Below are 27,385 nucleotides of genomic sequence, written 5' to 3'. Positions count from 1 at the left end.
ATAATATGGTAATGGTCCAAGCATAGAAGAATAAATCAATGAATCTGAAGAGAGAGGGCAGACCTAGATCCACAAATATATAGGCAAAGGGGGACGCAGAATAAAGGAGAAATGATGGAGCCCACAAGAAACAGTGCTGAGATGTCTGGGTATTTATAGTTACAAAAATAAAATTGGATCCTTACTTCATGCCATACATATAAATAATCTCCAAGTGAATTAAAAAATCTAATGTAAAAGGCAAACCATAAAAATTTTTCCCTGGGGTAGGGAAAGTTTTCTTCAGACATAAAATGTATAAACATAAGAGAAAAGATTGGTAAATTAGACTACATTAAAATTGAGAACATTTATTCATCAAAAAACTTCATAAGATACCCACCATCCACTGGAAGAAGATGACTATTTGCAACACATTTAAAGTGATAAAAGAGTAGTAACAAAAATACACAAAGAGGGGCGCCTGGGTGGCTCAGTCAGTGAAGTGTCTGACTCTTGATTTCAGCTCAGGTCATGATCTCAGGGTTGTGGGATGGAGCCCTGAATCAGGCTCTGCGCTTAGTGGGGAGTCTGCTTAAGATTCTGTCTCTCCCTCTGCCCTTCTCTCCTCTCTCTCTCTCTCTCTCAAATAAATAAATAAATAAATAAATAAATAAATAAATAAATCTTAAAAAAATAGACACAGAGAATACTTAGAAATTAGTAACAAACACAAAAAAGGAAAATGGACAAAAGACTAAATAAAACAGAAACTTCACAAAAGGAGAAACTCAAATAGCCAGTAAACATATGAAAAGATGCTCAACGTTAGCAGTAAGGCCTAAAATGCAAAGTAAAACCACACTGAAATATTTTTATATATCCGTCAGATTGATGAAAGTAAGTTTGGCTGTTCCAAATGTAGAAACTACCATGGAACAATGGGAACTTACACATCACAGATTAGAGCATAAATTTGCGGGGCGCTTGGGTGGCTCAGTTGGCTAAGTGTCCAACTCTTGATTTTAGCTCAGGTCATGATCTCAGTGTTATGGGATCGCACCCTGCCTTGGGCTCCATGCTCAGTGGGGAGTCTTCTTGAGATTGTCTCCCTCTCCCTCTGCCCCTCCCTCCTCAAATAAATAAATAAATAAATAAATCTTTTTTTAAAAAAGCACAAATTTGTATAAGCACTTAAAAAAACAGTTTGGCTTTACCTCGGAAGACTGAACATGTCAGTATCCTATGACTTTACAATTCTGCTCCAAGTTATATACCTTCAATTAGAAACTCTGGCACTAGGAAATATATACATGGATGTTGATAGCAGCATCGTTCATAATAACAGCAAGTTGGAAGCAATCCAAATGTCCACCAAGGGTTGAATATATAATTAATTATTGTACATGCATAAAAGGAACTACTGTACAGCAATGAAAAACACAGGAACACAGATAATACAAGCACAAGGTTGAAAGAAGCAAACCCCTGAAGAAAATACACAATATGATTCTGTTTATACTAAGTTCAAAACAGACAAAACTAAACACTCTTGTTTAGGGATGAGCATAGGTCCTAAAACTAAAGAAACCAAAGGGATAATTATCCTAAAAATCAGAACATTGATTACCTCAGCAGTGTAGGGAGGGGAAAGCAACTGAGGAGGCCCACACAGGAAGTTTCTTTGACAAGGAAAACGTTCTTTTCTTAACCTGGGGGAGCTAGGCAGAATGGTTACTTTATTTTTATTCTGCGGAATGTACATGTATGTCTTATACATTCTCAGGTAAGCATGACTACTTTAAACAAAAACTATTCAATTAAAAACAAAACAAATAAAAAAATTACACTGGAGGTTTTGTAGGTGGCAAAAAGGGGCTTAGTTCTAAACCAAACAACCAAAATAAGATCCTCATAAGTTTAGTAGTAAATATGATTTGCAAACTCTTTGATCGGACACCAGCTACACCCATTTTAGGACATCCCACAACTAAATCTGTTTCACCGACCTTGAGTCGGTACTAACATAGAGGTAAACAATGAGTATGGGCTTTATAGCAAGAGAGATTTTATCTCTGCACACAGGTGAGAGAAGCCACAGAGAAAAATCTGTTTCTTCTCATGGAGAGAATTGAACATGGTAAAATTAAATCTTATTTGGTAACCTAATTGATGAATCATTAAGCCCCATGAGTAGCTCACTAAATCATAAACTTAGCTTTCCCTTCTGCAAAGACTGAAATAGCTTACAGTCTAGCATCTGAATTTGAAAATATCTTTAAGTCTAGGTGGTTTGCTTCACAGTTTTTCTCGAATTAAAATAGTCTCCATTCTTAAAGGGGGAACTCATCTGATGTCTCATTTTCCTCTTGAAAAAGGGGGCTTATTTTATTCTGTTTTAGTGGCAGGTGCTCATTATGTTAGACGAACCTAGAGACTCACTGAATTATGCCTTGGATGTAAAATGACTGATCTTCATAATGTGTAGTTTGAATCATCCAGAGATGATTAAACAGTCATGCACTTGGTTTAATAAGCTAGGTAATGTTTGCCATCTGCCTTAGAAAGGTCCATCCAAGATGGTTCAAATTTTAAAAAAAAGCGTTCATCTTTATCTTCCTCATCTAGAATTCCTGTTTGCACAGTAATGCTGGAGAGTCCTGATTTTGAAACAAAGTGGCCAAAATGAATCGTTTTAAGTTGCAGGTTTAAATTCCAAGTTCCACTAGTGCGTGCAGGTGCAAGCCCTCACACATCAGAGTATCTGGGGCTCAACGTTCCAGGAAGATACAATGGGATCCACTTTTATGAATGTAAATAGTTAAAACCAGCTTTAGTAAACCCAGTTTTGACAGACTCCAAGGCAGGAATGTAACTGGGTCATTGGATGGAAGAAAATCCAAGGTGCTATTTTGGGAAAACACCCAGACTGTGTCTCATCTCTCTATAATTCCATCTCATTCTTCTGTCTCTACCAGCCAGCTTTGGCTGCATTTCTTGCCCTCATGGATCAGATAACCATCCCACAGATCCCATGGTGACCCAAGTCTGGCCACCTAAAGAGATGCTCATTGTTAGTCCCAATTCCAAGTTCCACAGGGAGACTGTGATTTGCACAGCTTGAGTCTAGTGTCAACTCCTGGTCCAAACGATTGTGATCAAGTAGGAAACCAGGGGCCCACTCTATGGGATGGACAGACCACCCCACTGTTACCCACTACAGAAGGGTAGGACAGAAATGCTGAGGGGATTAGGAAGACCTTTACTAGTCAAAGGCCTGAAGGCAAAAATGTGTATGGTGTGTTCTAGTAATATTGCATAAGATAATTTGTCTAGGTATGGAGTTTGTGCAAAAGCACTAAGCAACAAAATTGCAGAAATAGTTTGAGCTCACATTGGAGAAATTCCTGGATGTCAAGCTAAAAGGTTTAAACTTCTGTAGACTCAGAAATTTAAACCCAACATGAAGCCCAATGCAGGCCTCAAACTCACAACCTGAGATCAAGACCTGAGCTGAAATCAAGAGTTGGGCATTTACCCAACTGAGCCACGCAGGCACCCCTCCATAGACTTTTTCATGAGACCTTTATAGGTTCAATGAGTATAACAGGTCTTAATCAAAAACATGTATATTCATGAAGTCTTTGAAGGCTAGAAAGTCCATTTAAATGTTCATGTTTATTACACAATTGTTTATAATAATAAAAAGTTGGAATCACCATGGATGGCCATCAATAGAAGAATGCTTACAGAATTGACAGAGTATCTGTCCTACAAAATTTCCTCTGGTCATTAAAAGGAAATGTAAAGCTGTGATCACTAACATGAAAAGCCCTGTTAACTATTAACAATAAAATCATTAACAGAAAAAGCAAGTAAAGTAGCAGATATGTATAATACGATTCCATTTATAGTGAAGTATTTTAAAAATACATAGCTTTTTAAATAGGTAGAAAATTTTCTGAAAGAACGTTCCTGAAACTGTTAAAGTGGTTTCCTCTGGGGAAGGAAGTGGGATGAATGAGTGGGTGGGGTAGAGATGAAGAGTGACATTCTCTTTACTACATGTGTCATATGCTTAAAGAGATAAAAGTACAAATACATCATTAAACATTTTTTTAAGTTAATTTCATTTTCAGTAAGACAGGCATAAGGCTATGTACTTAGACTCAGAAATTAGAATAACATTACCTTTCATTTCTGAAGCAGCTTGCAGTTGACAGCTGTGATAACTAGCTCTTGCTATGTTCCAGGTATCTTGTAAAGCTTTCCACATGCTAACTCATTTAAACCTCACAAGGACCCTGCGAGTTAGGTGCTGTTCTTCTCCCGTCTTACTGATGAGGAAGCTGAAGCACAGAGATGAGCTCGTGGCTCAGGCTCACACAGCCAGTACGGGGCAGAGCTGAGATTTGAAGGCAGGTATTTTGCCTCTTGAGTCTCAGCTCTTGGTCACTTTGGCTAAACGACACTTACACAAAAGCATTTTCACATATATTTACTTGTGTGCCCCCAAGCATCTATTGTCCCCCCTGTTACATGGGCGAAAACGAGGACCCATACCTCAGTGTACCGTAATTGCCTGTTTTCACGTTCAAGCACCCACTAGACTCTGAGCTCTACCATGCAGGAATCGCGGTTTTGTTGTTGGTTTTTACACACTGGCACATAGGAAGGGGGCGATACATAATTTTGAATACTGTGGTGGCTCAAAATGTCCGCAAATTCTTTGACCCCACCTTTAAGAGGTTGAGCCTAATTCCCCTAACCTTGAGTATGAGCTGGACTTAGTGGCCCATTTCTGATGAACAGAATGAAACAAAAGTGGCAATGTGTGACTTCAGAGACGAGGACATCATAGGCACGATTGCTTCCCACTCCCTCTCTTATCTCTTAGATTAGTTGTTCTGAGAGAAGCCAGTCGCCCTGTCCGGAGATACTGAGGCATCCTGCTAATAGCCATGGGAGTAAACTTGGAAGTTCAGCTCAGTCAAGCCTTCAGGAGATTGTGGCCCTCTCTCTCATCTGTCTGTAACGTCCTAGGAGATCCTGAGTCAAAATCACCAAACTAAGCCACTTCCAAATGTTATGACCTATGGAAACTATGAAATAATAAGTATTCATTATCTTAAGCCACTAAATATTGGCATAACTTATTACAACAGCAATAAATAATACAAATGCTTTTGTTTAAAAAATAATATACATATATATCTGAAACTTGGATATTTATGGAACATATTAATATACTTTTTCTTTTTCTAAAGATTTATTAGAGAGAGGGAGAGTGTGTGAGTTGGGGGAGAGGCAGAGGGAGAGTGAGACAGGGAATCCTGAGGTGAGCAGGGAGCCCAACACAGGGCTCGATCCATGACCCATGAGATAATAACCTGAGCTGAAACCATGAGTTGGATGCTCACTCGACTGAGCTACCCAGGTGCCCCAAATATGCTTTTTTAAAATGTTTTCATGGGTATGATCTTTTTTTAGTTGGCCTGAAGCATCTATTGGCCTGAGAGTGGCATGTGGAGGGTGGGATTAGGATTGTTAAAGCAGGAATTAATAAAGGAAGGGTTAAAAATCAGCTTCTGACATCCAAAATAGGATTTTTGATCACAATAGTTATTTAGGAAGCCGGAAAAAAAGGTGAGAGAGAAGAAATTTTCCACCTTTCTTTTCCTACCATTGACATATCAAGGGTTAAGCCTGGTAGACTAGACCATGGACTTTCTTTTTTAGCACAGTGAAACAACTGTGTCCACCTATAATGATGAGACCATTGAGCTTGCTGTCCTTGGACAGAACGCAGATATGATGTTGAGGAAGTGGGCTGCTTCAGCCTTCTTCCTGTGCCAGTGAATTGTGGGCAGAAGTTGGAGTTGGAGTTACAAAAGCCAGTTAGTGAGAGGTTTTCTTGATCCCAGGAGTAAGTCCCAGAGAGGAAAGGGGTGTGAGATTGGTTGAGGGGAAGGCTAAGACCAGAGAGCTTCTCCTCTGCTTCCCACTTGGGATTCAAGAAGGAAATCACTGATTAAGGTGAGTCAGCAGCACAGAGAGTTGGCCCAGAGGAGGAAAGAGAGCAGAATAGAGGGCACAAAGAGTGCCCAATTTGAGCCCCATTAGCTCCTGTGTGGTGGGGAATGGACTCAAGTCTTCCTGCATCTTCTGTAAAGGGACAGAGAACATGGCTCAGTTGAGAGATAATAGCTCTGCCATGAAAGTGGTCAAGGTGACGACGCCCAGTAGAAGTGGAGATGAAGACAATGAATAGAGGATGTGGCAGAGAATCAAAGAAGTCTGTGGTGCTGGTGCTGATGAGAACCATGGTGGACCAATGTCAGCTGAGGTATACCACCTGCTCCTGACCAAGTGGGGAAAAATGACGATCCTATGAAATACTCTACTTTGACTTGAGCAACAGATAAGAGCAGAAAACCAGAGATACAACTGTGAGAGCTCAGTGGACACCAGACCAGGAGCTAGTCTCAGGAGCAGCTTACTTCAGACACTTGACTACAGAAACTGAGAACTAAGAATGTTGGATTGAATATAAAGATAATATATAAATATGATATATTAAAATATATATATATAATATAAAATAATATAAAATGTTAGTCAAGTATTAAAGTTATATAAAAACACAACTAGGGGCACCTGGGTGGTACAGTTGGTTGAGGGTCCCACTCTTGGTTTCAGCTCAGGTTGTGATCTCAGGGTCGTGAGATTGAGCCCCATGGAGGGCTCTGTGCTCAGTGTGGAGTCTGCTTGAGATTGTCTCTCCCTCCTGCTCATGCTCACTTGCTCTCACTCTCTCTCTCAAATAAACAGATAAATCTTTTTTTAAAAAAAGATTTTATTTATTTGTCAGAGACAGAGAGCACAAGCAGGGGAAGCAGCAGAACAGGGAGAAGCAGGCTCCCTGCTGAGCGAGGAGCCTGATGCAGGATTCGATCCCAGGACCCTGGTATCATGACCTGAGCCGAAGGCAGATGCCTAACCTACTGAGCCACCCAGGCATCCCTAAATAAATAAATCTTTAAAAAAATACAACTATATTAAAAGTATCAAGATGCTCACATGACCAATAAAATCTTTTTTTTTTTTTAATGTTGGCTCATGTGCAGCATGGAGCCCAACATGAAGCTTGAACTCATGACCCCAAGATCAAGACCTGAGCTGAGATTGAGTCAGACACTCAACAGACAGCCACCCAGGTGCCCCAAAATATGTTTTTTTTAATGTTTCAAGTTTTTATTTATATTCTACTTAGTTAACATATAATGTACTATGAGTAACATATAATGTACTATGAGTTTCAGGAGTAGAATTTAGTAATTCATCACTTACGTATAACACCCAGTGCTCATCACGACTAGTGCCCTCCTTAATATGCATTACCCATTTTGCCCCACCTCCCCTTCAGCAACCCTCAATTTGTTCAAATCTAAAATATACTGAGTACCAAAACTACTTTTGCCCTGAGGGCATTTGCTAATTCAGTCAATTTGAGATTCCATCTTCCTAAAGAGTAAAGTACAAAAGGAAATCCACCAGCAAAACTAGGAATTCACAAGCTGTTTTCCCCAAATCTCCACCCATAGGAGACTGCTAAACAATACAATGGTGAAACAGTTTCACCCTTGAAAATATGTGATCACTTCCTGGAATTACTGTAATTACAACCTCTTGAAGGTCCAAAAAAATTCAAGCCATAAAGTTAAATTGGTACAGAATACTGGTAAAACCCTTAGGGATTGAATGTGACAAATACGAACCCATTCTGAGAAGTCATCTTCCTCCTAGGCCTCAATGTATTTACATAAACAATTTTTCAAGGTCAATGAGCAGCACACAATGAAAAACAACTAAGCACACATAAAGAAATAAGCGGCATGTATAAGAGCTAGAAGAAACAATAGTAGAAACAGGGCCAAAAAAAGACGTCAGATACTGGAATTATCAGACATAGATTAAAAAATAATTGTATCTAATATTATTAAAGATATAAAAGGCACACTTGAAAATATCTTCAGGATACTGGAACTATAAAAGGGTGACCAGGAAACTTTTAGAAAGAACCAAATAAAACTTCTAGAAATGAAAATCACAGTTACCGAAATTAAAAACAAAACAAAAACCAGTGGTTTAACAGCGTGTTCAACATAAATGAAAAGAGAATTAAAGAACAGGAAGTTTAGGTCATAAGATTTTACAGAAGGCAGCACAGAGATTCAAAGTAATGGAATATATGAAAAAGAGATTAAGATTGCTGGAAAACTGAGTGAGGAAGACTAGTGTACATTTAATTAGTTCTAGAAGGAGAAGAAAGAGATGACATGGCAGAGATAATATTGAAGAAATAATGACCTATACTTTTTCAGAGCCAATAAACGGTAACAATTCACACACTCAAAAAGCCAAACAAATCCTATACAGGGAAAAAGGAAAGGGAAGGGAAGTGGGAAAGGAAGAGGGAAGAGAAGAGAAGGGGGAAGGGAAGGTAAAAGGGAAGGAAAGGAAAGAAAGAAGAAAGGGAAGGGAAGGGAAGGGAAGGGAAGGGAAGGGAAGGGAAGGGAAGGAAGAAGGAGGGAGGGAGGAAGGGAAGAAGGGAGGAAAGGAAAGGAAGCAGGGAGGAAAGAATGAACTAGCTAATGAGCAAACTTCAAACCTAGATTCCTCATCATAACACTAATGGACAGCCAGAGGTGGGGGGAGAGACTGGGGTGGGGTATGGGTGGAGATTACTGTCAAAGGAACAACTAGACTGGCAACTGATTTCTCAATAGAATCAATGGAAAGCAGATGACAGTATAATGATATCCTCCATGGCGTGAAGGAAAATACTTGTTAATCTATTATTTTATTCCTAGTGAAAACACCTTTCAAGAATGAGAGCACAATATAAATATTTAAAAAACAATTAGAACATAAAGAGTTAGTTTGCTACTGTTCAGATCCTTGTAAAAGGGAATTCCGAAGGATGTCATTTTGGAAGAAAGAATGTGATCTCAGATGGAAGCTCTGAGGTGCTACAAAGAATGAAGAAAAAAGAAAGTGGTAAATATGTGGATAAATCTACACAATGCAATGTTGGGCATAATACATTAATGATGTCTTATGAGATTGAAAAATAAGTTAAATTCACCAAAGTAAAAGCGTGCAAACCAGGAAGAGAGTAAATGGAGTTAGTGTTCAAAGTCTTTGTAGTATTTAGTACAAAAACAGCATTATTGACTAACTTTTGAGTTGATAGGTTATGTGTTCATATAGCAAAAATTTTAAAAGAATAGATATAGAGAATGTTAGCTTATGAATGGGTGGGGGGAATGGAATGATAAAAAAATCAATTCAAAAGAAGAAAAGAAAGAAGAAAAAACAATAGAACAAATGAGACAAAGAGCAAAACTGTGGTAATTTAAAATATATTAGTTATTAATACTAATTAATGAAATAAAACATAAATGGAATAAATGCATCAGTAAAAGACAAAGATATTCAGACTGAATAAAACAACTATAAAAATATTCAAACATGAAATGGAAATATATATACTCTGTAATTATAAACAGAAAGGAGCCAGCATTCCTATATTACTAGCACTCTAAACAAATTTTAAGGCAATACACATTATTGAAAATAGTTTGGTTGTTACTCAAAAAGCTAAACACAGAATTACTATATGACCCAGCAATTCCACTCCTAGGTATGTAGCTAAAAAAATTGAAAGCAAGGACTCAAAAGATACTTTTCTACCATGTTACTGCTGCATTGTTCACATCAGCCAGAAGATGGAAACAACCCAAGTATTCAACAAATCAATGGCAAAACAAAATGCAGTATATACATACAATGAAATATTATTCAGCCATAAAAATGAATGAAGTTCTAATATATATGCCATATATATGGATGAACCTTGAAAACATATGCTAAGTGAAATAAACCAGACACAAAATGATGCATTGTATGATTTCACTTATATGAAATATCTAGAATAGGCAAATTCATAAAGACAGAAAGTAGATTTGTCAGGGGCTGGGAGGAGGGGAGCACAGGGAATTTTTGCTTAATGATTACAGAGTTTCTATTTGGGGTGATGGAAACATTTTGTAACTATATAGTGGTTATGGTTGCACAACATGGTGAAAAGAAATGCCACTGAATTGTACGCTTAGAAAATGGATAAAATAGCAGACTTGATGTTATATATATTTTGCCACAATAGAAATTGACTAAGATAATCACTCTTAACAATACAATTTCAATTTGCACTTATATTTAAAATTTATATATATATATACATACTAACAGCCTCAAACTATGTAAGAGAAAATTAGAAGAGCTAAAAGAAGAAATAGACAAATCCACAATCATACAGGAAATTTAAACATACATCTGTTAATAATAGATAAAATCAGAAGAAAAACTACTTAATAGATGATTCAAACAATGATGATTAAGAAAGTTGACCTAATTGAGATATATATATTACATTCAACAACTACAGAACAAATACTCTAAAGTCCACACGCAATATTTCAATAGTGGATTCACATGAGATCATCTTTTTTAAAGATTTTATTTATTTATTTGACAGAGACAGCCAGCGAGAGAGGGAACACAAGCAGGGGGAGTGGGAGAGGGAGAAGCAGGCTCCCAGCGGAGGAGCCTGATGTGGGGCTCGATCCCAGAACGCCGGGATCACGCCCTGAGCCGAAGGTAGACGCTTAACCGCTGTGCCACTCAGGCGCCCCTCATATGAGATCATTAAAACAAGCCCCAACAAATTTTAAAGGACTGAGGTAACAGAGAGTGTTTTCTGATCACAGTGTGATCAAACTATAAATAAATAATAAGAAGATAAACAGAATATCCCCATGGAATTATACAATTACTCATAATGCAAATTTTAAAAATTGTTTTCAATTGAGTAATAAACTCATACCTATCAAAAACATGTAGGATACAGCTAAAAAGAATTTAGAGGGCTGATTTATAGCCTTAAATGTTATATATTAAAAAAGAAAAAAGGCTAAAACTCAATGAGATAAACAATCACCTCAGGATATTAGAAACAAACAGCAAAATAAACAGAAAGAAAATAGAAAATATTTTGTTGAACATTTTTGCATTTATGTTCATCAGAGATATTGGCCTATTGTTTGCCCTTTCTGTAGTGTTTTTATCTGGTTTGAGTGTCAGAGTAATTCCGGCCTTGTAGTATGAATTTGGAAGCCATCTGATCCTAGACTTTTGTTTTCTGAGAGTTTTTTGATTATCGATTTAATTTCATTATTAGTAATGAAATTACTAGTAATTAGTGCCATATGTTCAAATTTTCTATATCTTCCTGATTTAGTTTAGAAGGTAATATGTTTCTGGGAATTTATCCATTTCTTCTAGGTTATCTAATTTATTGGCATATACTTTTTCATAATATTCTCTTATAATTCTTCATATTTCTGTGGTGTTGGTTGTTATTTCTCCTTCATTTCTGAATTTATTTATTTGAATCCTCTCTGTTTTTTTTCTTAGTGAGTCTGGCTAATGGTTCTTCAATTTTGTTTATCTTTTCAAAGAACCAGTTTCTGGTTTCATTGATTTATTCTATTGTTTCGAAGTCTCTATTTTTGTTGATTTCTGCTCTGATCTTTATTGTTTCTTTCCTTCTACCGGCTTTGGGCCTTGTTTGTTCTTTTTCTAGTTCCCTTAGGTATAAATTTAGGTTCTTAATTTGAGATTTTTCTTGTTTCTTGAGGTAGGCTTGTATTTCTACAATCTTCCCTCTTAGACAGCTTTTACTGAATCCTAAAGATTTTGGACCATTTTGTTTTCATTTTCATTTTTCTCCATGTATTTTTTGACTGTATTGTCTGACTGCCAACTCTACCCACCAATGAAAGCCTCTCAGGGGATAAGGCAGGAAGAGTACCCTATAGGTCATTGCAACTGCAGCCCCAATGGATAGACTGGGGGCAGGCATCTGGTCTGACTGTAGGCCCTGCGCATCAATGAGACCCTCTGAGAAGACAATGTAGGGAGGGTGGCTTGCAGTTTGGTGTGACTGCAGCCCTGGCAGACAGGCTGGGGGCAGGCATCTGGTCTGACTACTGACACCACCTCACTACAAGCCCACAGCAGCCTCAGATTGGCCCCTTAACAGCACAGGAATTAAAGCCTGCCCAGTGAGCTTACGACAGGCAAAATGAGCCATTGCAGTGAACTGGACCAAAGGTAAATGTGGCTCAGCAGGGCATATGTCACCCACGTAGAAGATACCCCTGAAGGACCTGGTTCTGGTGAACATGGGGCATTGTATTATAGGGCAGCACAGGACCTCTTCTTCATTAAGCCACTACTTTCGGGACCAGGAAATGTAGCCGACTTTCCTAATACTTGGAAACACACAGAGAGTTAGGCAAAACAAGGAGACAAAAGAATATGCCCCAAATGAAAGAACAGAACAAAGCCACAGCAAAAGAGCCGAATGAAATGGAGATAAGCAATATGCCTGATGAAAAGTCAAAGTAATGATCATAAAGATACTGACTGAACTTGAAAACAGAAGTGGAGGCTCTCAGTGAAACCTTCAACAAAGAGATTAAAATATAAAAAAAGAACCAATCAGAGATGAAAAACTCAATAACCAAAATAAAAACTACATTAGAGGGAATCAACAGCCAATTAGAGGATTCAGAAGAATGGATCAGTGATCCAGAAGACAGGCTAATGGAAAGGAATCAAGCTGAACAGCCACATGAACAGTAATGTCAAGTGTGATAACATTTGCATTATAGGGATCCCAGATGGACAAGAAAGAGAGAATGTGAAGAAAATGTATTTGAAGAAATAATAGCTGAAAACTTCCCAAATTTGGTAAAGGAAAGAGACATCCAGATCCAGGAAGCACAGAGAACCCCCAACAAAATTAACCTTCAGAGGTCCAAACCATGACACATAATAATTAAAATGGCAAAAAGTAGTAATAGAGAATTTTAAAAACAGCCAGAGAAAAGAGAACAGTTATACAAAAGGGAAACCCTGTAATGGTATCAGCTGATTGTTCAGCAGAAATTTGGCAGGCCAGAAGAGAGCAGCATGATATATTCAAAGTGCTGAAAGGAAAAAAACTCGCAACCAACAATACTCTACCTGGCAAGGTTATCATTCAGAATAGAAGGAGAATTAAAAAGTTTCCCAGATAAATAAAAGTTAAAGGAGTTCATCGCCATTAAACCAGCCTTACAAAAAAGATGAAAGGAAATTCTTCCAGTGAAAAGGAAAGGCCATAATCAGGAGTAAGAAAATTTGAAAGGAAAAAATTTCATAGATAAATGCAAACATTAATAAATGTCATAGATTAATCACTATAAAACCAGTATGGAGATTAAAGCACAAAAGCAGTTACATCACTTTTATCTATAAAAATTAGTCAAGGGGGGACGCCTGGGTGGCTCAGTCAGTTAAGTTTCAGCCTTCAGCTCAGGTGATGATCCCAGGGTCCTGGGATCGAGCCCTGCATCGGGCTCCCTGCTCCGTGGAGAGCCTGCTTCTCCCTCTTCCTCTGCCTTCCACTCCCCCTGCTTGTGCATGCTTTCTCTCTCTGTCTGTCAAATAAATAAATAAAATCTTCAAAAAAAATTAGTCAAGGGATTCAGAAAATAAAAGGATGTTAAAGTATGACATCACATACATAAAATGTTGTGGGGGGGTTAAAATTTAATGATTTTAGAATGGGTTCAAATTTCAGTGACCATCAACTTAACAGAGACTGCTATATTCATAAGGTGTTATATATGAGCCTAAAGGTAACCACAAATCAAAAACCGGCAAGAGATACACAAAAAACAGGGAGAAAGGAATTCAAGCATATCACTAAAGAAAGCCATCAAACCACAAGGGAAGAGAGCAAGAGAAGGAGAAAGAAACAGAGAAGGACTGCAAGAACAACCATAAAGCAAGTAACAAAATGGCAATAAGTACATACCTAGCAATAGTCATTAAATGTAAATGAACTAAATGCTCGAATCAAGAGACATAGGGTGACTAAGTGGATAAAAAAGCAAGACCCATCTATATGCTGCCTACAAGAGACTCACTTCAGACCTAAAGACACCTGCAGACTGAAAGTGAAGAGTTGGAGGAGCATCTGGGTGGCTCAGTTGGTTAAGTGTCTGACTCTCGGTTTTGGCTCAGGTCATGATCTCAGGACAGTGAGATCAAGCCCGGTGTTGTGCTCTGCACTCAGCAGGGAATATGCTTAAGATTCTTTTCCCCATCTCCCCCTCTGCTCCTCCCTCCACTTGCTCTCTCGCTCTCTCTCTAAAATAAATAAATAAATAAATAAATAAATAAATAAATAAATAAATAAAATCTTTAAAAAAAAGAAAGTGAAGAGATGGAAAAACATTTTCAATGCAAATGGAAGTGAAAATAAAGATAGGCTAGCACTAATTATATCAGACAAAATAGACTTTAAAACAAAAATCATAACAAGAGACAAAGAAGGACACCACATAATGATAAAGGGAACAATCCAACAAGAAGATTTAACAATTGTAAATACTTATGCACCCAACATGGAAGCACCTAAATACATAAAGCAATATTAACATACATAAAGGAAGCAATTGACAGTAATATAATAATAGTAGGGGACTTTAATACCTCACTTACATCAGCGGATAGATCACCCAGACAGAAAACCAATAAGGAAACAGTGGGTTTAAATGACACATGGGACCAGATGGACATAACAGATATATTCAGAACATTCCACCCCAAAATAGCAAAATACACATCCTTTTCAAGTACACACGGAACATTCTCCCGAACAGATCACATTAGGCCACCAAACAAGTCTCAGTGCATTTAAAAAGACGGAAGTTGTATCACACATCTTTTCTTTTCTTTTTTTTTTTTAGATTTATTTATTTATTTTGGAGAGAGAGAGTGCACCGGAGGAGGGGCAGAGGGAGAGTGAGGGCATCCCAAGCAAACTCCCCACTGAGCACAGAGCCTGATGCAGGGCTCAATCTCACAACCCCAAGATCGTGACCTGAGCTGAAATCAAGAGTCGGACGCTTAACCGACTGAGCCACCCAAGCACCCATATCATGCATCTTTTCTGAGCACAATGGTATAAAACTAGAAATTAATCACAAGAGAAAAATCTAGAAAGAACATAAATATGGGGAGGCTAAATAACATGCTACTAAACAATGAATGAGTCAGCTAAGAAATCGGAGAGGACTTATATCAGTTTTTATGTTTTAGATGCAAGTCCTTTGTTGGTTATGTCTGGAGCTAATATCTTCTCTTGTGCTGCGGCTTGGGTTTTCACTCTCTTAGGAATCATTTCATGAATAGAAGTTCTTTAATGTAGTCTAATTTATCAATTTTCTATGGTTTTGCTTTTTGTACTATTTAAGAATTCTTTATCCCAAAGTCATAAAAAATTCTTCTGTATTATCTTCCTAAACCTTATAGTTTTTTAATTAAAAACACATTATTTATGTTAACATGTAATGGGTGTATTATTAAAAATAAATTAATATTTTTAAATTTCCTGTTTTAATTTCTAATGTAGTAATTATTGATAAATATCACCCATAAAAACACAAGGTCTATGGGGTCCTCAATATATTAAGAGTGTAAAGGGATTTTGAGACCAAAATATTCAAGAACCACTGTCCTAGAGAAACTCCTGCCTTGGGCACTAGAGGTAAGCATAAGCATTTTCTTAGTAGCATTGTTCTAAATAGCCTAGAACTGGAAACAATTCAAATAGCCATCAACACTACAATATATAAATTAAGTGTTGAATATTATTACAGTGGAACAACATACAGTGGCAAAAGTGAGCTAAGCATCCTACATAGCAGGGATACTTATACTCAACAACATGGATAAAACTAACATAATATTGAGCAAAAGAAACAAGATAAAAAAATATCTATAGGATGATCCCATTTATATAAGCTCTATAAAAGGCAAAACAAAACTTAAGGTTTAAGGGATACTTACATAACTGACAAAATACACATTCATTGGCAAAATGCAGAAAAGCAATGAATAATTGTTATGAAAATCAGGATAAAAATGTCTTTAAGCTGGCAGGGTAGGTAGGCTGGGAAGGTGGTGCTTCTGGGGAGCCTGCAACGCTCTGTGTCTGGATCATAGTACTGGTTCTATAGGTGTCCATTTAGAATTATTCTTTAAACTCAACATACATGTTTTAATGCATTTTTCCTATATGTGTTGTATATACTTCATTTGAACTTCTACAAAGTTATCACATTCTTCAAAGAAATTTCACACACATTTTAAATGTCATTTCATCTTGCAATCACCCCTGTGGTTCCTATTGAAAACAACAATAACAACACCACCTGTGTATATCAGTCAGACCCTCCCACCCATAAAAGAAAGAGTTCGTGCAAACTTGGTAATTTGAGGAGAGTTTAATAAAGGGACTATTTACAAAAGTGTGCGCTGGGTGTAAGGAACACAAAAGTGACAATAAAATGCCCAAGTATCAGTAACTTAGGAGTACCATTACCACTCACGGGCTTGAAAGGGCAAGGAAAGAAGCCATTACTAGCACCAGGAGACAGGGCTTGGTGAAGACAGCTGCTTAACCGGAGCTCCCACCTCTAGTGGAAGGATGCAGCCAGCTCACAGTGCAGTGACTTTTTAGAAGGGCACAAATACTCTGACCTTACCCTTCTCCTTTCTTTCCTCTGTCTTTGCTCCCTCTTGTCAAGCCCATCGGGAAACCACAGGGCAAGAGAACCCATTGGTGTCGTGCATTTATGTCAACCTCAGAACACAGCAGAAAGAAGGGTAGAAGGTAGACCTGGAGTGATGAGAAGCTGGTCATGTGTCCACCTGAACCTAAAATGTCAGCCACCTCCATTGCTTTCCTTGTAAAGTCGGGAGCATGAGGGATGGAAAAATGACTAAGTACATAACACAGCTCGCACAGTCCCTGCTTCTGTGGCAGCCACAAGGTTTAAGCCGGCACTCAAGGCTACCTTCAATCTGCAATGTGTTTTTCTCTTCTATCAGCACACTGGCTAAATTTTTTTTTTAACCTCTCTCCTTGTGTCAGGCTGTAAGAAGAAAGATGCTTTTGACTGCTTTCCTGAAGTAGTTTCGAAGAGACCTGAACATCATGCATGTGGGATGTGAGGCACTGATAGTCTTGTCTATCTAGGCAAATGCACTCTTCCAGTGAGCAGACTTGACCACTGGGCTGAAGAGTGCTAAGAGGTTGTGCCCTGAATCCCTGAGTTCGACAGAGCCCTCCCTACCCCATCCCCATCATGCAGCAGCAAGGCAATTACTGCTGAGAAGGATATATCATCACCCCTTCTCTATATATTGGTTCTATGGCCTGAGGAACCCCTAATGAACAGGAGAAAGTCAGCTTACATTTCATTGGAACAATGTCTATTAGGCTTCCAATTTTTCATATGGGGACACCAAAGCCAAGAGAATTTGAGATATTTACCTAAGACTGCATAGTTAGTACAAGAACAGAGAGTAAAAGTTCAGTTTCCTGACTTTAAGGCTAATTTGGTTCCCACACACTGAAGGGCTACATCTGTGTCTTATCACTATGCCAGGCGGACACGTAAAGTAGCAGAAACATAATGCTAGACTCCGATAAAGGTGACTCAGGGGAGGGAGAAACACATAGTAGCAGATGTCCTCTAAATATTAAGGCACCATGGGGAATAATAAGACATTTGTCATCCTGTTGTCTCATTGTGCCAAGCTACAGAATTGAAGATGTTTTTGCCCTGTGTTTTTCCAAAGTACGGCCTTTTCCAAAACAATTCAGTGTGATGACTACTCGAGTGCATTTTAATGTGTTTGCTAATGAATTTCCTTGGTATTGGAAAAAATACCATTTTTCTTTTGTAATGTCTCCTCTCCATTCCCCCAACCGGGGGGTTCACATTAGTTTTTGTTAGTTTGTTTGTTTTTGTTGTTTTGTTTTTTAGTCACAGAGAAGTCTACTTAGTGAAGTAATAAAGCTATTGCAAATCTATAAAACACCATCAAAACAGATATTCCAGTGAACCCATAGAGATCTCACAAATCATGCTAGGGAAGTTTGTAAGTGACTCTGCATTTTAGGATTTCCATAGCCTTTTTGGGACTAATTAAATTGGTCTGTAAGTGGTAAGTGATGAGGCATAAGTCTGGGAGATGCAATGAGATAACGAAAGAAATGAAGAAATGAGAATGCATTACCCAAAGTGGAAACTTGGTTTGTAAGAGTTGGTGTCTCTTCAAATTAGTGACTTGAAAATGGCAATCACTGTTTTATTGCTTTCATGATCTTTTTAATTTCTGGGTTTTAAGATAGAATTCATGTTGTCTCTCAAGCTAAGTTAGATGGAATGAAGAACTTTGTTACAAAACTTTGTTTAAAACAAGAGTAAAGGTTGGAAATAAATGGTTTATAAACACACTCTATTATTAGATGAGTGATGGGGCTTTAAATAACTTGGTCACATAGTCAATGGTGGGTTGGGATGCCTTGTTAAGAAGCTTCCTGCAATCATGGGGCGCCTGGGTGGCTCAGTCGTTAAGCGTCTGCCTTCAGCTCAGGGCATGATCCCGGCGTTCTGGGATCGAGCCCCACATCAGGCTCCTCTGCTGGGAGCCTGCGTCTTCCTCTCCCACTCCCCCTGCTTGTGTTCACTCTCTCGCTGGCTGTCTCTCTGTCAAATAAATAAATAAAATCTTAAAAAAAAAAAAAAGAAGCTTCCTGCAATCAATCAATCAATCAATGTTGTGAATCAGTGCAGGACTAAAATAGTCATCAGGAATATGTAATTCAGCATTTTATTTAGGGCTTTTAATGCTTTATATTAAAGGAGAAACTGGGCCCCTGGGTGGCTCAGTCTGTTAAGTGGCTGCCTTCAGCTCAGGTCATGATCTCAAGGTCCTGGGATCCAGGCCTGCATCGGGCTCCCTGCTCAGTGGGGAGTCTGCTTCTCCTTCTCCCTCTGCTGCTTCCTGCTGCTTGTGCTCTCTCTCTCTCTCTCTCAAATAAATAAATAAGTCTTAAATAAAAAAAAAAGAGTAACTGCGGGAGGAATTAAGTCCATTCTTAAGTTGGAAAGATGTTTGTGAATAGGACAATTTTTCACACATATCAGATCATATAAGTTCAGTGGATGCCTTTTTTCCTCAATAGGAGTGAAAAAGAAGTCAACATTGAAAAAATAGTATTCATCATTTTTTAAGTGAAGTGCACTAATCTTACGGTTCAATTTCATAAGTTTTGACAGTTGTACACACCCATGTAACTAGCACCTAAAGTTCCAGAAAGTTCCCTCACCCTCTTGTCCCTTTCTAATTAAACACCCTTCCTTCTTACCAAGGAGACCACTTTCTGATTTCTGTTACCATAGATCAGTTTCCTGTTCTTGGACTTCACATAAATGGCATCATACCATATATATTATTTTGTGTCTGGTTTCTTTCAGTCAACATGTGTCTAGATTCATTCATGATTTTGCATGTATCAGTAGCTCATGCCTTCTATGACTGAGTAGTATTTCTCTGTATGAATATATCACAATTTGTTTATCCATTTCTTGTTGATGGACATTTGTATTATTTTTCATTTTTAGCTATTATGAATACAACAGTTATGAGCATCTTATATAAGCCTTTTGGGGGACATATCTTTTCATTTCTCTTGAGTATATACTTAGGAACAGAATTGATGGTCACATGGCAACTCGACATTTAATCATTTGAGAAACTGCCAGACTGTGTTCCAAAGCAGCTGCATCATTTTACATTCCCACCAGCAATGTGCACAGGTTCCAGTTTCTCCATGTCCTTGCCAACACTGGTTATTGTTCATACTTTTTATGAAAGCCATCCTGGGGGTGTGAAGTTCAATCTCACTGTGGTTTTGGTTTGCATCTCCCTAATGACTAATGATGTTGATAGTCTTTTCAAGAGCTTATTGGCCATTTTATATGTACTTTGGAGATATGGCTATTGTCTTAGTCTATTTGGGCTGCTATAACAGAATACCATAGGCTGGGTTGTTCATAAACAACAGAAATTTATTTCTCATAGTTCTAGAAATTGGGAAGTTCATGATCAAGGCACTGGGAGATTCAGCATCTGGAGAAACCATGCTTCCTGGTTCATAGACTGCAGCCTTTTCACTGCATCCTCACATGGCAGAAGGATGAGGGAGCTCTCTCCAGTCTCTTTATAGACCCTAATCCCATTCATGAAGGCTCTGTTCTCATGACTTAATCATTTCTCAAAGTCCCCACCTCCTCATACCATCACATTGGAGGAATAGGTTTCCACACATGAATTTTAGGGGGACACAGATATTCAGTCTTTGGCATCTATTAGGATCTTGGGCCCATTTTTATCTGGGTTGTCTTTTTATTGTTGAGTCCTAATTGATTTTTTAACACTGGTTGAATTGAAATGAGGAAGTCTGTTGAATCAGGTAAACCTCCTTCACTTGAAAGTAACAGAAAATACAACTTATACTAACTTAAGTATAAATGGAATTTGTTGTATCACAGAACTGAAAGTTCTTGGGGATAGTTTTGGCCTCAAGAGTGGCCTGATACAAGCCAAAAAAAAAAATAGCAACAGGACCTGGTTTCTTCCTATTCATCTCCTGGCTCTGCTTTTGCTGTGTAAGCACCATTCTTGGACACATTCTCCAATCAAAGCAGCAAGATAGCTATAGCAGCTCCAGCCTACATTCTCACAGGTTCAGGTGAACTAGGAAGAACATTGCTTTTCTCCCAGCAGCTTTGGCCAAAGGCTAAATGGTGATAATAGACCATTCCAAATTGCAGTGCCCAGGGAAATACATACACTGATTGATTTAGGAAGAGTCAAAGGCCCCATTCCTGAGGCCAGGGTTAGAGCCCATCCAAAACTCTGGACTGCCAGTGGGGGAGGAGGGCGTTCTCCAGGGTGGTTTTAGAAATATAAACACGTGAAAGTGCCCAACACATAAAGGGTACTTGCTCTGAAGTCCTGGGTCATAACCTGTTGTCTTCCGTGTGTACCCACCCCAGAGCAACTTCCTTCCCAGCCAGTGTTTGCCTTCCTGATGGGATTTGAGAAATTCCTCCAGAAAACCTTTGGATCCACTGCCTTATTGAACCCCAAACTGCACCCTCAGCTACGTGATTAGAGCATGATTCTCTCAACCCTAAGAAAGGTTTCTGGTTGGAATGCCATTGTGGTATGGTGAGCCAGATACAGACTAGAACAAATATGCCTAAAATTGGTATGGAACCACAAAAGACCCCAAAGAGCCAAAGCAATCTTGAAAAAAGAAAAGCAAAGCTGGAGGCATCATAATTCTGAACTTCAAGTTATATTACAAAGCTGTAGTATCAAAACAGTATGGTACTAGCACAAAAAATAGACACATAGATCAGTGGAAGAGAATAGAAAATCCAGGGGCCCCTGGGTGGCTCAGTCAATCAAGCAGGGTGACTCTTGATTTAGGCTCAGGTCATGATCTCAGGGTCTTGGGACTGAGCCCCACATCAGGCCCTGTGCTCAGCAGGGAGTCTGCTTGAGGATTCTCTCTCCCTCTCTCCTCTGCCTCTCCCCCCACTTATGCTCTCTCTCTCTCTTAAATAAATAAATGAATAAATACATCTTAATTAAAAAAAAAAGAATAGGAAATCCAGAAATAAACCTGCAATTAATATGGTCAATTAATACTTGACAAAGCAGGAAAGAATATTCAATGGGAAAAAGACAGTCTCTTCAACAAATGGTATTGGGAAAACTGGACAGCAATATGCAAAAGAATGAACCTGGACCACTTTCATATACCATACACAAAAATAAATTCAAAATGGACTAAAGACCTAAACGTGAGACCTGAAACCATAAAAAGCCTAGAAAAGAGCTCAGGCAGTAATTTCTCTGACATCAGCCACAGCAACTTTTTTCTAGGTAAGTCCCCACTATCCCTTGTCAAGGGAAACAAAAATAAAAATAAACTATGGGGACTACATCAAAATATAAAGCTTCCATACAGCAAAGGAAACAATCAACAAAACTAAAAGGCAAACTACAGAATGGGAGAAGATATTTGCAAATGACATATCCAATAAAGAGTTAGGATCCAAAATACATAAAGAAATTATTAAACTCAACACCCAAAAAACAAATAATCCAATTAAAAATGGGCAGAAGGCATGAACAGACATCTCCAAAGAAGACATGCCAAAGGCCAATAGATACATGAAAAGGTGCTCATCATCACTCATCCTCGGGGAAATGCAAATCAAAACTGCAATGAGATATCCCTTCACACCTGTCAGAATGGCTTAAATAAAAAACACAAGAAACAACAGGTGTTGGTGAGAATGTGGAGACAGAGGAGCCCTCTTGCACTGTTGGTGGGAATACAAACTGGTGCAGCCACTCTGGAAAACAGAATGGAGGTTTCTCGAAAAGTTAAAAATAGAACTATCATATGATCCAGCAATCACACCATTGGGTATTTACCCAAATAATACAAAAACACTAATTCAAAGGGATACATGAACCCCAATGTTTATAGCAGCATAGTTTAAAATGGCCAAACTATGGAAGCAGCACAAGTATTCACTGATTGATGAATGGATAAAGAAGCTATGGTATACATATGCAATGGAATATTAATCAGCCATAAAGAGAATGAAATCTTGCCATTTGTAACAATGAGGATGGACCTAGAGGGCATAATGTTAAGTGAAATAAGTCAATCAGAGAAAGACAAATACCATATGATTTCACTCAAAGGTGGAATTTAAGTAACAAAACAAATGAACAAGGAGGGGAAAAAAGAGAAAGAGCCAAACTGAGAAACAGACTCTTACTATAGAGAACAATTTGATGGTTACCAGAGGGGAGGTGGGTGGGGAGATGGGGGAAATAGGTGATGGGGATGAAGGAATGCACTTGTTGTAATGAACACTGGGTGATTAAAAGAAAAACTTAAAGAACAAAAAAAAAAGGAGTCCCACATTGTGTAACAGTGGCCATACTCTAGTATCTCTGTCATACTCAGTCTTTGGCTGAGGACTGCCTGGGAGAAAATGCTTATATCTCAGCTTCTGGGGTGGATCCAGAAGGTGGTCCAGCTGGAGACTCTCAGCTCTCTGCACTCCTTGAAGCAGGTTCTTTCTTGAAAAGAGGTGTGAGTGGCATAACCTATGAGGTCACAAGCCCTGACATCCATGTGGCATCCATTCTCCTCATGCCTAGAATCATACTCACAAAAGGGTCAAGTGTTGTGCTCCACAGAAATGCCTTGGCTTCCTTTATGACTCCCTTGGGTGAACTCTTAGTCACTCTATCCTTTAGATTTCTTCTCTTTCACAGATTTCCTCTGCCTGGAATGTTTTTCCTTCAGACACTCTGACGACTTGCTCCCTTGTCTCCTTCAGGTCTCTCTGCTCACAGGTCACCCTAGTGACACCTCAGTTCTTCTCTAACAAATTACTAGAGCAACTCCCTTGTAAGCCTTATTCCTCCTCCTGGCTTGATTTTTCTCCCTAGCACTTATCCCATAGGACTAAAAAAGTTTGTTTCTGTATCATCTGTCTTCTTTGATTAGGATATAATTGATGTCAAGTCAGGAAATTTTGTCTGCTGCTCTATCCCTAGTGCCTACAATAGTGACTGGCACCTAGCAAATGCCATGAAGTATATATCAAAGGAAAACAGAGAAAGGAAGAAGGAATAAAACTGATGTAACCACACAAATCATCTAGAATTTGGGAGATACCACTAAACCTTTCTCTATGTGATGCAGACTTCATATCTAAGATCACTTAACATTTCAGTGAAGGTCAAGCATCTAACTTCTTGCAAGTCAAGAAACTTGCAAAACTGTATCATTAAAACTTGGAACTATAAATGAAGAAGAGAAAGCACATGAACTACTTTCTTGCATCGGATACCATTACATGCTTTCACATACATTATTTCATTGACTTCTCCCAACACTATTTTTTGAAATATGAGTTATCATCCCTACTTTATGGGCAAGGAGACTAAAGTCCAGAGAAAGTGCCCAACATCACAGACACAACTGGAAGTATGGAATTTAAATCCAGATTTGTCTGATACCAACAAACAAAAAAGAGATTTTAATGCTAAATGAGGAACAGTGGCCTGGTGCCTGGGTGGCTCAATTGGTTAAGCATCTGACTCTTGATTTCTGCTCAGGTCATAATGTCAGGGTTGTGGTCATGATCCCAGGGTTGTGAGATCGAGCCCTGCATCAGGTGCTGCGCTCAGTGCGAGGCTGGCCTGAGATCCGCTCCCTCTGCCCCCTCCCCCTCCCCCTCAACTCCCCTCCCCCTGGCTCACGTGCTCTCTCTCAAATAAACAAATCTTTAAAAAAAATAAATGAGGGGAAAGTGGCCAAATTCCCTCACAGTTGCTAGTAAAAATAAGAATAAAATTAAAGAGTGCTATTAAAGAGGACAGAGTAAGGAATTACTTTTGCTATGCATGGGCTTCAATGCTCATTATCACAGTTAGTCCAAGGGAGATACCATCTTCTTTCTCTGGGTTGGTTTTTCCTTTATAAAGACTGTTATAGACTGAATGTTTGTATGTCCACAAAATGTGTATGTTGGAGTCCTAACCCCCAATGTGATGGTATTAGGAAGTAGAGTCTTTGGGATGTCATTAGGTTTGGATGAGGCCGTGAAGGCAGAGCCCCATGATGGATTAATATTCTTACAAAAAGTGTAAGAGGGATCAGTACACCAACTCCCTGAACTATGTGAGGACACAGCGAGAAGGTGGCCATGTGCAAGCCCCCTCTCACCAGGAGCTGAACCAGCTTGCTATTTGATCATGGACTTTCAGCCTTCAGAACTGTGAGAAATAAATCTCTGTTGTTGAAGCCCCTCCAATCCATGGATGGTATGTTGTTCTAGCAGCCCTGGCAGAATAAGATCAAGTCTCAGAAACACATAGCCACATAGCATCGGAAACTCTCCCTTAGAAGGAACAGCTGTTCTTACAGCAGAATGCTAATTAGCAAAAATAGAAGGAATGATGGAATTTGAAAATCTTTAGTGGATGTTAAATCTAGTAGATTAATGTTGGATGAGGAAGAGAATATTTATATAGCTAAAAAAAAAAACCCTTTCTACAAATCATTTATTGATTATAAAGAAAATAGTATTTTGACAGTGGAGAAATCTGGCAGATACCACCTCAACCAGTGAGTCAAATCAGCATCACCAGCATTAAGACAAACCAATACTTTATAAGATTTTTTTTAAAAGATTTTATTTATTTATTTGAGAGAGAGCACACACAAAAGAGCACAAGAGGAGCAGGCAGAGGGAGAAGCAGGCTCCCCACTGAGGAAGGAGCCTGATGTGGGGCTCGATCCCAGGACCCTGGGATCATGACCTGAGCCCCCCAGCACCCCAAGACGAACCAATACTGTGTGTCTCCTCATATGACACACTGAAAGGACACAATACCACTTCTGTGAAATTCTTGCCAAAAAATGTATAACCTGAATGTAATCATGAGGCAAGCCAGACAAACCCAAGTTGAAGGACATTCTACCTAATAACTGTCTTGTGTTTTTTTTTTTTTAGTGTCAAATTACAGAAAAATGAAGAAAGGCTGAGAAACTGTTTCAGATTCAAGAGACATGACAACTACATAGATGTATGATCTGAAACTGGATTCTGGCTTGGGAAAATAAGAAATCTATAAAGGACATCATTGGGACAATTAATGGAATTTGCACATGAGCCATGAATTGGATAATAATACCATATCAATGGCAAATTTCTTGATTTGATCATTTTGCTGTGGTTATATAAGAGAATATCCTTTTCTCAGCCAGTATTCTGAAGTGTTTAGGGGTCTCCTATCACATGACATCTCCAATTTACTCTCAACAATTTCAGAAAAAAAAGGTCATACAAACATACCATAGAGACAGAATGATAAAGCAAATGGGCCTAACTGTAAACATTTGGTGATGCTGTGTAAAGGGCATACAGGATTCCTTATATTATTCTCACAAATTTCTTCTAAATATGAAATCACTTCAAAATTAAAAGTTACAAAAGTGTGCTTTTAATCTCAGACAAAGACCCTCTCTCCATGTTAATCTGAGGGCTGGGGAATAGTTCAGGTAATTACCATAGATCTTTCTTTCGAGCATTTGAATTATTTTGCAAATCAAAATAAGAAACTCAGGAGAGTTCCAGAAAAGCATAACACTAATTTCTATTGGAAATGTAATCTACTCTTTTCTCTAAGTGCTCATCAGGCATTGCCTGAGTACTGGTCATTTTGTCAGAAGTGGTTGTTTGCAATGAGTCCTTTTGAAGACAGAACATCTTATGATTCCAATTTCTTAAATGGAAATAAAATGTATGCAGAGAATAAAGGCTGAAAGAAACATGAATCTTAATCTTGATGTGCATTTTATAAGCATTCTGTACAGGAAGCTGAGCGACAGCAGGATTGTTTAGGGAAAAGAAAGTGCGTATTTATTTTTGCATAAAGTATTTATAAATTAGATACTACATGCGACTACTGTTTCTTCAGTTTCTTCATTATCAGTTTTCTAAATTACCTTTTCCACTCTATTTCTCCACATTAGACTGCCCACCAGTGTTTACTGGGCACCTTCTAGGTGCTGTAAAAATACAAAAGAAGGCTGGGACTTGGGTCTTGGTGGCAGAGACTGCTAGTTGCCTGTTCAACATCCATTTCTTTCTCAAACAGAACCCCTTTATTGTCAGGTGAATCAGTACACTCAGCTATAAAATATTTCCCAGCCCTCCTTGCAGATGTGGTGGCCAACGAGACATAAAGAGAAGTTGTAAGGTGAAGCTTCTGGAAAAGATTTGAAGAATTTGACTGGGAGGCCATCGCTTTCCCCTTCCCCCTTTCCTCCATCTTGCCTGGAACACAAATATGATGATTGGACTTCCAGAAGTCATCTTGTGAATACAACAGTAAGGCCCACACTGTGGGGGTGGCGAAGGGAAGAGCTCAACAAGGCTAGGACCATGATACTCTCAGGGTCCACATTATCACCTGGCCTGCTTTCTTGGGACTCCTATTAAGTGACAGAAAAATCAGCTTCTACCTTATTGAAGTCATCATGGCGCTGGATCTCTGTAGCAGCTGAATGCAATTCTTAAATAATATAATCCCTGATTTCAAGAACTAAATGAGAAGACTAGTGCCCCCAGAGCACATAGAGAACACCTGTAGGTAGTATAGGTAGGAGCCAGCATAGGCAGCAAAAGGAAGAACTTTGGAATCATTTACTCCCATAGTTCAGTCCCCACCCTGGTGATTTAGGGCGTGTGACCTGGGG

The 27,385-nt window shown here is 38.7% G+C and overlaps 1 protein-coding gene across 1 annotated transcript in view; it reads left to right on the top strand.

Annotated features, from left to right (window-relative positions):
* LOC121102079 (collagen alpha-1(I) chain-like) overlaps positions 1–27,177 on the top strand; it is a 32,670-nt gene extending 5,493 nt beyond the window's left edge. The window contains exon 3 of the mRNA XM_040627201.1: positions 25,638–27,177. Coding sequence (XP_040483135.1) covers positions 25,638–25,658 — 21 coding nt within the window. The 3' untranslated portion in view covers positions 25,659–27,177. The remainder of the gene's footprint in view (positions 1–25,637) is intronic.
* Positions 27,178–27,385: the final 208 nt, after the last annotated feature.

The sequence above is a fragment of the Ursus maritimus genome, unplaced genomic scaffold (genome assembly GCF_017311325.1).
Source record: "Ursus maritimus isolate PB19 unplaced genomic scaffold, ASM1731132v1 scaffold_12, whole genome shotgun sequence".
In the NCBI taxonomy this organism is placed as follows: Eukaryota; Metazoa; Chordata; class Mammalia; order Carnivora; family Ursidae; genus Ursus; species Ursus maritimus.
This window is presented reverse-complemented; position numbering and strand designations above follow the sequence as displayed.